General features: G+C 33.8%; 1 protein-coding gene across 4 annotated transcripts in view; it reads left to right on the top strand.

Annotated features, from left to right (window-relative positions):
* LOC115210541 (transcription factor mef2A) overlaps positions 1-15,000 on the top strand; it is a 229,993-nt gene that overhangs the window by 152,499 nt on the left and 62,494 nt on the right. For all 4 annotated transcript variants that reach the window (XM_036502277.1, XM_036502275.1, XM_036502276.1 and 1 more), the window contains one exon: positions 2,252-2,413. In XM_036502277.1, coding sequence (XP_036358170.1) covers positions 2,252-2,413 — 162 coding nt within the window. The remainder of the gene's footprint in view (positions 1-2,251; positions 2,414-15,000) is intronic.

Raw genomic sequence — 15,000 nt, 5'->3', positions numbered from 1 at the left:
TTTCATTAGTTTATATTCTGAGTTCAAATCTTACTCAGTTTCACTGTCTTTTACTCTGTTCTAGGGTAAATAAAATTAAAATCTGAAAGAATGTTTTCTTTGTTAGTAAATATATGTTCAGTTGTTTGTTTATGTCCATTTTCCCATGCTGCATGGGTTGGACAAACATTGTTTTTTTACAACTGGATGCTCTCCCTGACACTAACACTCATTTTTTTAAGCTAGAGAGTTTTTCATGCCACTCATCCTCAAAAGTACATTTGTTGACCAGGTTATGACAACAAACATCAGCTCAGCACAGAATGTAAACAATCATATACATATGCACACACACACACACACACATTAATACATATGCCTGCATTCATATACATACACGTTTCCATCGCTCACAAGACATAAGCTGACCCCAAAATGTTGCACATTCATGCTTATGTATGAAATAAAAAAAAATTTATTTAAAATTTTATTAAATGGCTGTCTGAGATGAATTATTTTCAAAGATTATAAGTTGCAGAGTTGTTAATCTCATGCATTGTAATCCCCCATCCCCACCTCTTCCATCAAGTCAACCTGGTTCCAGTGGACTATCCTATCTTTATGCTCAGATATATCTTGGGTTATACATTTACTATGTATTTTTGTAATGTGGAAGGATGTAATTTGGTAATTATTTCTTATAGGTCTGGTGACTATGTGAAGACTTCTTTTTTTTTTTATTGTATCTCGTGTCAAAAGTATGGGTGTTAATGACCATTTTTTGTATCATCAAGAAAGACTCACATCAGCTCAAGAAGATCCTGACTTTAGCTTAAATTGATGTATAAATCTATCTAGGTGATATAAAAATGATTGAGGTTAGATAGCTAATGTATAAAGTGCTTTAAATTTAAGTTGGATTTAAAATGTAAACTTTGGAAAATAGCTGAAACAGTAGAATCCACAGATTGTCTACTTTGGTAAATAATAAATACTAGCGGAACCTGTGAATATTTCACGGAATTGATGATAAACCTATTGGGTTATTTCTGAAAACTTTATCCAAAAAACCTGAAAGTATAGCCTGTGTTGTGTCTGTATCAAAGATAGTCACTCATGGCACTAATGAAATAAATATTCACTCTTATTTTTCCATTTTTCCCATTAACAAAAAAAAATCATATTTTAAAATTTACATGGTCATAATTTTGTATCTAAAACACAAAAATTTTAAACTAAAAAAAAATTATTTTAGATGTAAAATATAGAGGTCACAATTTCACAAGGGTAAAAATTTAATGCAACATGGCATACTTGGAAAACCACATCACTGGTATAAGCCAAGACAATGAGTCAGAGCCAATACACATTTCAATTCACCACCATCATCATCTCTCTCCCTCTCTCTCTTTCTCTCTCTGCCTTTCTTTAACCTCACCATCAGAACATCACCCCTCTGCTGAAGTTGCATTTCTAACTCTCCTCTATATCACTACCTTCAACTAACTTTTTTAACCACATAATAAATATTGCATTCCCCCGCCTCACATCATGGATGCTTTTCTCTCCCCCTTTTTCTCTCTCTGCCTTTCTCTTTCTCCCTCTTCACCTCATCCTTTTTTCTCTCTCCCTCTTGTTCTCTCTTTCTCTTCAACTAATCTCGTAAAAGCATTACAATTACATTTCCTCTACCTCATCCTCATCCATGAACATTTTTCTCTTGCTCTTTGCCTCTCCCTTCAACTAATTACATGAAGGTGTTATAGACTGTCTGAGTAATGTATGAACTAGCAGAATTATTATAAGATTAAAAAAATCAACTTAGAATAAATTTGCCATGTTGAAGAGGAAAATCTGGTTAAACAAACCAAGTTTTCCTTGGTAGTTATATTATTCTTGACATTGATGTTGGGGCCTTACAGATAAGATGGTACATGATTAAGATGAATGAAAGAATTTGTGGAGCCCTGTAGACCTATCCCAATCATTATCAGCATGACAAGAGAAGTCATTGAAATAATAATGATATTCATGTTGATGTTGTGTTGCATTTTTCTTTTATAATAACAGAATATTTATGTTATGATTCTGGATTAATATTGCATTAACTGTGAGAAATATCCTGGAAGCCTATCAGCTGTCTCTTCTCCCATAGCTGCTAGTTCTTTCCTTCTGTTTCATGTTTTTTGTTTTTTCTTTACTGAAATGTAAAATCTTTCCATTAAGCTTTATTCTTAATGTGCTTTCGTTTTCTTCTATTCTCACAATCTAGGAGGGACTACTCAAAATGGCTGTAAATGCCAGTGAGAGCCTTCAAACACACAGGGAGTTAACCAACCTGGAGGGTACTACAGACACTGCTGGTGGCGGAAGTGGCTCTGTCTACAATGATCTTGAAGAATTTGAGAAGAGTATACATAATAGCTTTAATATGGTGAGCTTTCTTAATAATTTTATACACTCTCTCACACACATACATACATATGCACAATATTTTTATTTTCCTTCTCTACATAGTATTAATGTTTGTTTGTTTTGTTTGTTTTGCTTTTTCTTTCAGCTTCTGCCTCTTGGCAAAATAGTTTTAAAGTATTAAATTCCACTAACATTTTGTAATTATGGTGCACAAGATATTGGCGTCTAATTAAGTAAATTGGCAAGTTAGTTACAGTGTAGAAAATATGAACTTATAAACCGGGGTGAAAAGCGTGAAAGCGCCTTTAGAAATAGCACTGTGGAGTAGATATTAGTAAATAGGTGGCTGTCGGTGCTCCTGTTTATATTTATTTGTATAGGACCCAGTCGGAGAGAAATGATTTAACTGATTCCAGGAGAAAACTTGTCAGCTGGGGAGCAGCTGCTATAATTGGGATATGATCCTCTAGCAGTATCTGTATGAGTGTGTATAAGCATGTGTGTCTATGTGCAAATACATACATATGCATGCTCTTGCTTATATATTCCTATATATATATATGTGTGTCTGTCAGTTAATATTTAATGTGTATATATGAGCGTGTAAATGAATGTGCTTCAATGTAATAATAGGCAACAGGTTTTTGTTCTGGTGATGCCTGTTGAAAATATGACAGTTACAAGTGGTTTTTTTAAAGATATTTGATAACATTTATAACAGCTAAGTGAATCACTGATGTTATTCAACAGGACACCTCTACACAGTTGCTCAACCTGCTAGAAATAGCAACCAAATCTAATTCAAATAATACCCCATTATTTTTAAAAGAACTAGTACAGTGCATTAAACTTTAATAATGTAATACAACTAGACAGATGGTGTGGTCATACCTGGAGTGTATTTGATCTGATCATACCTTTACTTGATCATTAATGACTTGAGGTTAAATGACAGCTGATGCTTAAAAATTTTCTACATGATTGAAATAAATATCATGTGGCTGTGTGACTAGGAAGCTTGCTTCCCAAACATGTAGTCCTGGATTCAATCCTGCAGCACAGCACCATAGACAAGTATCTTCTATAGTCTTAGGATGACCAAACCTTGTGAATGTGTGTGCATGTGCTTACTCTTGTCTTGACAACACATGGTGGTTGTATATGAGCATCATTGTCATACCAGTGAAGTTCTTTGTTTCCAATCTTCTTTGAAGAGTATATCTAGTTATGAGAGACTGTTACTTTGTTTGGTAACAAGTGAGGGTTTGTAACAGAAAGGGTATCTGCCCATAGAAAATCTGCATCCACAAATTCCACTTGACCCATGCAAGCCTGGAAAAGTGGACATTAAATGGTGATGCTCTTATTGAATTTAGTGATTAAAGAAAAAATGCCTAACTTTTATGTATACATACTGTCAAATCTATTCCAAGAATGTTAAGGCTATTATCATCATCATACATCTGTTTTTCATGCTGGCATGGGTTGTTCTATACTTGCATGGAGCAGATTGAATGTGTTGAGGCAAATTTTCTACAGCTGGATGCCCTTCGTATCACTGACCGTCACCCGTTTCCAAGCAAGCTATTATTTCCCCATGATCGAACATATTGAAGAGTCGGAGACTGAACATGACTGACCTGCTAGTAACTGTTTACAAAATCACGTGGTCGCAGCAAAGAAGTACACACACTAAACTTTTTTCACTCACAAGGTTTTGGTTGGCCCATTGTTTTAAATAAAAAACACTTAACCAAGATACCAAACAGTGAGACTGAATTGAACCTAAAACAAAATGACTGGGAAGCAAACTTTTTAACCACACATCTATGTCTGTGTGCTAAAAAAAGCTAATTCAAAATAATTGTGCAGTAGGAAAAAAGACTATATAAGTATGGAAAGTTATTGAGACAGCTTCAAACTTGCTTCTGTCTTATTTGACCTCCTCAGCAAAACCTAGACTTTAGCATACTCACCATAGTAGAGAAGATAGATATTATGTAGCTATTTCTAATTAGTTTTACAGAAACAACAGAAGCATAAATACAGCATTGATGTGCCTAATACTATTTCACCCATCTGTGACTATATTTCTATTGAAACACACATTGCCTCTGTTTCAACTAAAATTGAAAATAAATGAGAATTTCATAAAGTAACTGTGTCATTATTAACCCTTTCACTGTGAAATTAAATTTCATGGCTATTCTGGTGATGATATTAAATATCTACTGGAAAAAAAAAAAAAAAAAAAAAGAAGAAAAGAGCTGGTATTTTCTGCAAGTCGTGTTGCCTCGATAAACTTCACATATCTCAGCAGAAATCTGTTTCAAGCATGATGTTCCTGAACAAAAGATAGATTGGTATATAAAACTGCTTTTTGCAATTAAGGGTAATGAAATTTTGAGTGGATATATATATCTGCTTTTCACAGTAAAGCAGTCTAGATGATATTTTGTTTTTGGATTTAGTTTGCAAGATTCTTTATGTGAGTTCATGTGTTGAAACATATTCTGTTGTGTCTGGGGAGAGTCATTTTCTTTTTGTGCCTTATAATGTAACACACTCACTGGTAAAGGTTGCAAGACGCTATGAAAATTTTAGGAAAATAAAAATAAGAAATAAGTGGAAATTTTACTGGTGAGTGTGTTAGTTACATTATAAGGCACAAAAAGAAAATGACTCTCCCCAGATACAACAGTCTAGATGATGTTTGGGACTTAAACTAATAAGTAATGCTGACAGCAAGTTTTAATTTTGAACACCTTTCAATGGTTCTCAACTACTTTTTACTTATTGGACCCCTTTGATTCTTATGGATGGATCTCCATGGCCATTCACTCTATATACAAAAAATCCTTTCGTATTTTCATAATTGATTATTATTAGGAGTGGTAAAGAAATTTTTTTTTTTTATATTTTGTGTATTCATCATCATCATTATCATCATCGTTTAATGTCCGCCTCCCATGCTGGCATGGGTTGGACAGTGTAGCAATAACATCAATTTATTGCATATAAATTTTAACAATAAAATCTTATATGGACCCTGGATGAGAACCACTGTGTTATATCATAGAATCAGGGCCAGTCTGTGGCAGGTCGGTAACTAAAGAGTTGACTTTGTCCTTTCTACATTCTGATTTCAAATCCTACTGGTACCAACCTTTCATTCCCTTACAGTGAATAAAATAACTACCAAACATACAGTCTTTATACACCCATTTCTTACGGCCTTGAGCCAATAGGAGAAGTCAGTATTTTTAGTATCTTTAGACATAGCCACCACCCAATTGATGGATGTATTTTTTTTTATGAAGAGGGGAGGGGCAGTTATAGTCATATCATTATTATTTTTTATGTCTGAGCTGTTTATTTAGTGTTAATGACTTCCTGTTTGTATTTCTTTCATTTTAAAATCTCTATTGGACAGTTTTTTTTTTTTTTTATTAATGTTTGCTTTTTTCTATACTACTGCTGCTGCTATTTTTCACCCAGTCTACTAAATTAGAGTTAGCTAATGTTTTTGCTCATATGTATGTGTGTATAAAAATCATAAGATGTAAATTAAATGTAATATATAAATATGCTTGTATGTGTGTGTATAATATATATATATATATATGTATATATATATATGTATATATATGAATGGTATAATATTATCTAAATTCTAAATGCGTATTATTTTTGTACTTACAAATGCAATTTCCTCTCCTGTTTGTTGGTTTGAGGAGAAATTATGGTAAATTGAGAGTAAGTATATGGCTATTCCATTTAAATAAATGCCTTCTTGTATGGAAGAATGACTTTTGCTACAGCAGCCCTGTGGCTACTACCATGCAGAACATTGAGCTTGATTTCATTGTTTATTGAATTAATAAACATGATTGTATTAACTTAATATGAATTTTGAATTTGTTTATTGACAAAAAAAAAATTGACCGTTCTCTTATTACTGGTTTCAAGAGTATTAGTGAGTTATATTGACCTCGGCATTTAGTGTGGTTCTTATTTTAACAAATGGTTGGGTTTACCTTGAGTTATGTTACTGTTTAGTGAGTAAGCTCACCTTACACTACAAGAAATTTACTCCAGTATACTCAGACACAATTGCTTTCATATCACACACTTGCATGCATGCACAGACACATGCACCCACATATCAACATAGTTTTAATGATCACTTTTCTGTGCTTGCACGGGTCACATGATTACTTTGTTGCAGTAGATATTTCTACAACCTGATGCTCTTTCTGCTGTCAACCCTCACCTGTTTCCAATCAAGGTAATATTTCTGCTAGTCTAATAAATAATCTGGGTGTACAATTCTATATTTCTGATGAGGACTACTTACCACTCTGACTAATTACATAATCTGGACATTCTTTCACAGAGGATTGCTTACAAACAACATTGTTTGTATGACCAGTGACAATTAGTATGCATATGGCAACACAGGGGAAATACAACTCTTGTGTTCATTTGTGCATGTGTGTATGCACACACATAACCAGATCCAGCCTCTTGCACCTACCCTACAATGTCATTCTAAAAATAAGCTATCATATCATTGAAATCTTGAGGCTATGAAAAAATGCATGATCTGAACAATTAAGTATTGCATTTGATAGCTGGCTAAAAGTACCAATGATAATATACAGGAGACTATGTATGTGTGTGTGTGTGTGTGTGTGTGTGTGTATATGTATGTATAAGTGGGTGTATAGTGGTGTCTGTATCTCCTTGTCTTAAAATTGTTTGATAGTTGTAAATGAGTGTCGGTCACTTAAACATTGCTGTCATGAGGAAATATAGCCTTACTTGGAAACGGGAGAGGGTTGGCAACAGGGAGGGCATCCAGCTGTAAAAAATATGCCTCAGTAAATTCTGTCTAGAAAAGTGGACATTATGATGAGGAGGAGGAGAAGAGGGAGGATATTCTCTTTTGTTTTTTTATTATTATGTTCTTTGTTTTGGGTTCTCACAGGAAGAGTTGCAAAGGAAGAAACGCTTGCATAATGCAACTGTGCTTGTAACTTCTCAGTGAACTGCATGACCTGCTATCACTTCCATTTGCACCTGCTTCACTTCTATTCAAATCTTCTCAATTCTCTCTCCCTTATAATAATTTTAGGCTCCATGCCTTTGTAAAGTAACCATTAATCAAAAGGAGTAATCGCAAGATATTTTAGATATAAATCATTAGAGTTCTCTACTCATCCACCTTGTCCTAGTTTTGGTTTTTGAAATACTGAAGTATATTTTCCTTCACTGACTTTTCTTTCTTCTTTCCTTCATATCTGACTCCCATTTCCCTGTTTGGGCAAGGAAAAGGAAGAGTTGTGAACATCTTTGTTTATTATTTACTTTTGTTGTAGTCTTTTTCTCTTACAAGCTTAGCCAAACTAAAATCTATTTAAAACAGTTTTTTTTTTTTTTTTTAACATTTTAAAGAAAACATTCATGTTATATCCTCTAGAAATGCAAGGAAAAGCTCTTCAAAATATGATGTCACAAATATTTAAGATAAAGTAAAGTACTACTATTTGCTTTTTATTCACCTCATTTTGCTGCGCCTTGCAGATAATACTGGACTGGCTTGGTGCATCAACTTAAGTACCTTATTTGACTGAATCTTATATATATATATACATATACATACACATACATACATACATGCATACATACATACATACATACATACATATACATATATATAGAGAGAGAAAGAGAGAAATTGGAAACATAGGAAAAGAAAAAAAAGCGAGTCCCATGTGAAAAATAGAACCCATATCCTCTAGTTATGACATTGATGCTATTAGCTCTTATTTCTACATAATTTGTAAGTGAGAAAAATAGAGATGAAGATCATGAGATGCATAATGTACAAAGGTGGTTTGAAAACTGAATTGTCACTTTGGTAAATAGTTTTGACAAAGAAATCTTAGAAAATAGTATGATGTTAGTTCTGTAAACATTTAACTTGGTTGAACAAAGAACTTGTTGAAGAGCAGATGTCATATCACTTTAGGTTGGGTTTATGACACATGCAGGAATAAAGTGCACATTTGGGAGCCATCTAGGAATGTGGCAAATGTGAAAATTTCTTGCTTTATTTTTTATGCTAATTTAAATTTTGCATTAGAAACTCTTTAAAACCAAAGACTGTAGGATTTTCAATTTCCAGAAGTTTGTGCATGACTACAACTTAATGAAAAACAAGCCAGACCGAGTACATATTATTTAGTAATTGGATATGTAAGTAAAAACATAGCTAAAACATGTCATAAAGAATTCTTATTATTATCAATATTGCAAAACATGAATATTATTTGGTTGTTAAAGAAGCATTTTAGGAAATTATTTAGTCATAATGAAGTGTGAAATCAGTACATAGCATGGGGCTAAAACATGCTTTATGTTATCTAACTCACTACTTGTAATTACTCTGGAATTGGTAAAATTAGAATCAGTTCTGAAGTGCAAGTGTACTGTAGTCTGTTTAGAAAGGATATCACACACTGTTTGCCTAAGGGACTGGACCTGAGTTGAGCGAAAATGGGAAATAAGAAAAGTGTATATTTGCCAGCTAACATCCTGTAGGTGAAAGCTTTTGTAAAATACATTTCTTACTACTGTTTAACCCTTTTGAGACACAGTGTTTTGGTATGTGTAGCCAAAAAGACCCAATTTTTTTTCTGTTGTGATTGAACTTGGTGGGTTCAAGTAGAAACAAGGGATAAAGTTCCTAAAACTACTTTATTAGTATGTAAAACTATATATATTATGAAAGCTTGTAAACTGCACAATACATCTGTCACAATATGAAAACCAAAAATAACACAGTACATATAAATTAAAATAATAAGCATAAATGTTTCTGTGAAAGAAAAAAAATGTACTGAAAGTCAATCTCTGATTGACTATTACACTTGAAAATCAATCATTCACAATTCGTTTCATTGGGCTGATAGATTGGCCTCAAAGTCCTTTCCAGCTTGTGTCACTTGTGTTTCATCAAATGGGCCTGGTGTCCCAAGAGAGTTAACTCAAATTTAGCTCTGATTGAGTGAACCAATTTGCAAAATGAATTCCAGTTTAACCATTCAGTCTTTTCAAGGCACATTGCATCAAGAACTATTTTTTTCTAGCATATCTTTTATTTAAGACAGATGGTGTGATTTAAGGGCAATTTGATTGCCATTTCTAGTAGGTGGAGCAAGCATAGGATCTCAGTGTATGTAGTAATTATAGATGGAGTTACTTAAAATAATATTGTAGAAAATATTTTTAACGATTGTATTGATTTAGTTCTGATCTATATATCATTAGGTACTGGAGTATAAATTGGAAGGATATTTGTAATATATGCTAGAGTAAAGCTGGCTGCTACAATAAAAACAAGAAATCCTTTTAATCCTTTCTATAATTCCAAATTTATGAAGACATGCAAGCATGGTTATGCAGTTAAAATATTAGATTGCAAAAATGTAGTTCCAGGTTTGACCCCACTGCACGTGGAACTCCAAATTATCTCCCCTTTGAGAGAAGAGAGGGGGCGATAATCTCCTGAATTGAGAATATTCCAAAATTGACAAGCAGTTAAGGGGGTGGGGGGATCAGTCTGATTGACTGGGAACAGTCTGAAGTTTGAGTTCAACTTTTACAGAAAAAAAGCAGAACTGAGGTGTGGATTTTGCCATTTCTTTGCTAGAAAAAAGATTCTTTACATGAATCAGATTTGTTTTAAATAATGATACCGTTATATAAGTAGGATTTGTCTCTCAAAGATTAAGATATCTATCTTTTTCATGTTTTGTAGTATTAACCCTCTTGGGACACCCAGGCCAATTCATTAGCCCAAAAGTGATACAAGGTGAAAGGATTTTGAGGCCAATCCATCAGCCAGATGGAACAAATGATTGGTTTTGAAGTGTAATAGCTACTCAGAGATCATCTTTCAGTAGATGTATCTGAACAGATAAAATGGGGTTTTTTTTGGGGGGGGGTACACATACCAAAACACCCTGTGCCTCAAAAGGGGTAAATGCTTGAATAATTCAATAGCAAGAAGCCCAAAGATTTTGGGAAGGGTGCTAATTGTAATTTAAATACTAAAGAATATTTATTTATGAATATGGTTTTTAGGGAGTTGGATACATGTGAAATTCTACTACTACTACTGCTAGTAGTAGTAGTAGTGCTATCAGCTTCCTAAAATGTCTCTATTGAACCAAATACAATTATTTTCCTAACTAGATTCTAGTCAACTTCACTACCAACCTCCTTGGAAAATCAAATTTAAAAAATAATAATATAGAAATTCAAATATTAATCAAATAAAAACTATGAAATAATTAGAGAAATTGTGTAAAAATTGAGTAAAAAAAAAATGTAAGTAGATGACCTGTATTGGGTGAGTGTCAGGACCACTTCACTAGACAAAAGACATCTTATATAGAAAGCTTATTATCCAGAAGGCTAGGCTGACCAGCTAAAAGAGACCTCCTATGTAGTTGACCCTAGCAACTCATCATTGAGATAAAGGAAACAAGAAGGGGTAGCTATAGCCTACTATAATACACTTGTTGCTTTTTTCTTTCTTTGTGGTTGAGTTTTTAACACCACATTCAGCAATTTTAACAGAATTTAGTAGCTGCAGGCTCCTTAACTATGACAGGAATTTTTATGTTTTTGTTTGTATGTGGTACATTTTTAAGCTTTCACTTTTAGTTGTTTGTTTATATTTATTTCTTTTTCCTTTCTTTTTCTTTTTTTTTTTAAGCCTGGGTATAGAAATCTGTGTGTAGAGTAACAATGGCTCTCCTTTAGATTTTCAGCCTTTCTAGAATGAATAGCTAAAACATTTTCTTTGCATTATCTATAATCTTGAGGTTTGGATCAACACAAGTTAATACATGTAAGATCTTATTGAAGGCAGCATATTTAGATAGAACAGTTCATTCCTAACACAGTGGACTAGCTATGGCTTATCTTCATAATATACTTGATGCTGGAATTAACTTTGATTTGACTGTGACTGTTAGCTAGCTTCTTGATCCAAAACAAGGTATAAATAACTTTCAAATTATAGATACAACAAAACATTCTCTGCTTTTAGGTAGCCTTTCATAAGATATTATTGATGTCTGTTAGCCCCATGTCAAGTTTGATTTAGCTGGCCTATGGTGAAAGATTCCTTCCCAATGTTTGGCAGTCTGTTTCAGTCTACATTATCCAATATCTCAGCAGCAATAACAACAAAATCTAATCTACACTGTAACTTATCATAGAAAAGGCATCCAGCTTAAAAAAAAACATGCCAAAGTATGAAGAGGAACATCCAGAGAATATATGGAGTAAAGGGAACTCTTTAATCTTATCAGGGATGACCTCTTTTGTACCTCAAAGATGGTTGGTTTTCTTAAGTACCAAACCAGATTTTTAAGACCATGACAATTTTGGAGATGCTGTAAATTTCATCATGAAATTTGGATATAAAAATGATATATTTATCAATTGATAAAGAGACTGATAAACTAGAATGGAGAAATCAATACTTAGTACATATGTTTTCAGTTAGCATTTATTGTTACTGTAGTCAGCTCTGATGGAACAAACTTATAAGCCAAGAACTGCATACAGGCTCTCACATGGGTTCATCTCTTGACATTTTCTTCAATATTGCACCATGTAGCCCTCCAAAATATTTTGAACATGCTAACATTTCTTCTATTGTAATTTATGTTGTTATTGTCTTTCCAGTAAACACTAATTGTGTTTGAGCCAATGAAAGACCCTCTGTGTGATTTTTCAACTAGCTAGGAGTAACAGTTAAATCTCCCTCAAACCATATCATATATAGTCTTTGAATTAAGACCCATTCAGCAGTTTAAAAAATAGAAACACATTCAACAATGTAGTCCAAATACACTATACAAAAAGGTAATGGTATAGTGAGTGCTGTTATGAAACAAATAAAAGAGTAAAAGAGTCTATATATATATATATATATATATATATATATATATATTACACACAGTGATACTTTCTTTTATCTTTTATGTTTCCCTTGTTCTAGTCATTAAACTGCGACCATGCTATAGCACTACCTCAAAGAATTTTTAGCTGAATGAATTGATCCCAGCACTTATTTTTCTGGGGTTTTTTCCTTTTGTTTTTTTTTTTAGCTTGATACTTATTCTATCAGCTCCCTTTTGCTGAACTGTTAAGTTACGGGGATGTAAACACACATACACAATGCAATTCTTCCAACACATACACAATGCAATTCTTCCATCTTCCAAATCCACTCACAAGGCTTTGGTAGGTCCACACAGCCATACCGGCACCTAAATAAATGAAATAAAAAAAATAAACACATTAAAGGTATGGAATGGTCTGCTGTGTAGTAAACAGAAAAACATAGAATGTGTGTTAGATTTGGTGTAGTAAGACACAGCAAAAGCAGAGAGGATGCATTTGTGAGTGCACACATACTCACACCATGAGAAGTAAAAATTCTTGTCTAGATTTCTCAAAGATGGTCACTAATTAACAGAAGGTTGAAATTTGCACGTGCACAAACTTGTACACGTGAGCAAGTAAAATGCGTGCACATGCACACGCACACACACACACATATATTGTTATTACATGGATAATACTGTTGTGTGTATGTGTGGTATATATACATATCATATTGTAATGTAATTTATGGAAACGAAAATATATTTTTTACATGGTGCATGCAATATCTCATATAGAACTTAATCTAACAAGCACACACACACTTACATATAGGCATAGATTAATGTGTTTTCTAAAACCAACTAAAATAAAAACTAGTCTCTTCATTTTAAATTAGACACTATCAAAACTACTACCACCACCACCACCACCACCAGTACTACTACTAATGTTGAGTATTGGAGTCTATCCTTATTTAATTAGCTGCTTGCTCTAGGATATTAACTCCTTCATGAGTCTGTTTGGACAAGGCATGTTTGATAAACCACTTGATACTGGACATTTTATCCAGAACACCTGTGGTCATTCAAAGATGTGTAGTGAGAGAGATAGAGAGATTTTTCTTTTTTTTTTTTTCTTTTTTTGATAATATAAAATTGGCAAGCACATTTTGAAAATTGCTTGCCTTTAAGGCAATGCTGACTGGTTTGACCTGATGACCTCTTGACCTATCCTCCTTCTCTCCCTCTCTCTCTAATTCTCTAAGCCCCACCTTCTGCTTTCTGTCAACTTTGGCCCTTTAACTCAGATCCTTTTCCTTGTGTAAACAAAAATGTAGTATTAAAGAGGGAAGGGCTGATAGCCACTCTTCTAGTATGCTTCTGATTTGACAGACAAAAAAAAAAAAGAAACATAAAAATAATGCCTTCTCCTATCCACCTGAGTTAGTAGTAGTTGATAGTTTAATCATGTGATGGTGAAGCCCTTGTTCTCATGATGATACCTAAATAGAAAAGGGGGTTGTATATAATTTCAGTTAAGTCTCTTCTTACTACATCAGTTACACACACACACACACACATGTATGCCTGTGTGAATGTGTACTTCCCAACCACATGGTTCCAGGTTCAGTCCCATTGTGTGGGACCTTGAACAAGTGTCTGCTACTATATAGCCCTGGGCCCACCAAAGCCCAGTGTGTGAATTTGGTCGGTGGAAACTGAAAGAAATCCATCAAGAGTGTGTGTCTGTGTTTGTGCCCCTGAGCCCATAACTTAGCATTTCAGGAACAAAGACTAATAAAATTAGCACCAGGTTTAAAAATAATGAGTACTGGGGTTGATTTGTTTTACTAAAATCCTTCAAGGTGGGGCCCCAGAATGACCACAGTCCATTGGCTGAAATTTAAAAAAAAAACAAAAAGATATAGTAAAAGACTTGCCTGAAGTGCTGCAAAGTGGTTTAAGGTTCAATCCCTTGACCAGAATATCTTCTTTAGCCCAGGGGCAAGCAAAGCCTTGAGAGCATATTTGATAGATAAGATCTGAAAGAAACCATTGTGTGCATGATTACAGATAGTTGCACAAAGATTGAAGCTGGAATATATGCACACCAATATACATTTGAAAACTCATTGTATACATGTATACAAAATATGTGCACAAGCATGGTTGCAAGGTTAGGAATTTGACTTTGTGACTATATGGTTTCCAGTTCAGTTCCATTGTGTGTTACTTTCAGCAAGTATTTTCTACTTTAGCCTTGGCTCAACCAGTGCCTTGTGATACAAGGGAATCTGTACAGAAGCATGCTGTGTGTGTGTTTTTATGTCCTGTAGCCTAGTGATTCAACAAATAAAATATGCCAAGTTTGCTTCACAATCATATGGTTTTGAGTTCATCCCTACTGCATGGCACCTTGAGCAAGTATCCTCTACCATGTCTCCAAGCCAACCAAAGCTTTTTCTGTGGATATGGTAGACAGATACTGAAAGAAGCCCGTCATATATATGTACATGTGTTGTGTGTATTTATGTGTTTGTTCCCTACGACCAGTTGTCAACCTGTAACCTAGCTGTTCAGCATAGGAGATCAATAGAATAAGCACCAACCTTTAAAAAAATGTTTAAAATAA

This window comes from Octopus sinensis, linkage group LG4 (genome assembly GCF_006345805.1).
Source record: "Octopus sinensis linkage group LG4, ASM634580v1, whole genome shotgun sequence".
Taxonomy (NCBI): domain Eukaryota; kingdom Metazoa; phylum Mollusca; class Cephalopoda; order Octopoda; family Octopodidae; genus Octopus; species Octopus sinensis.
Note: the sequence above shows the minus strand (reverse complement) of the source record. Positions and strands in the feature narration are given on the sequence as shown.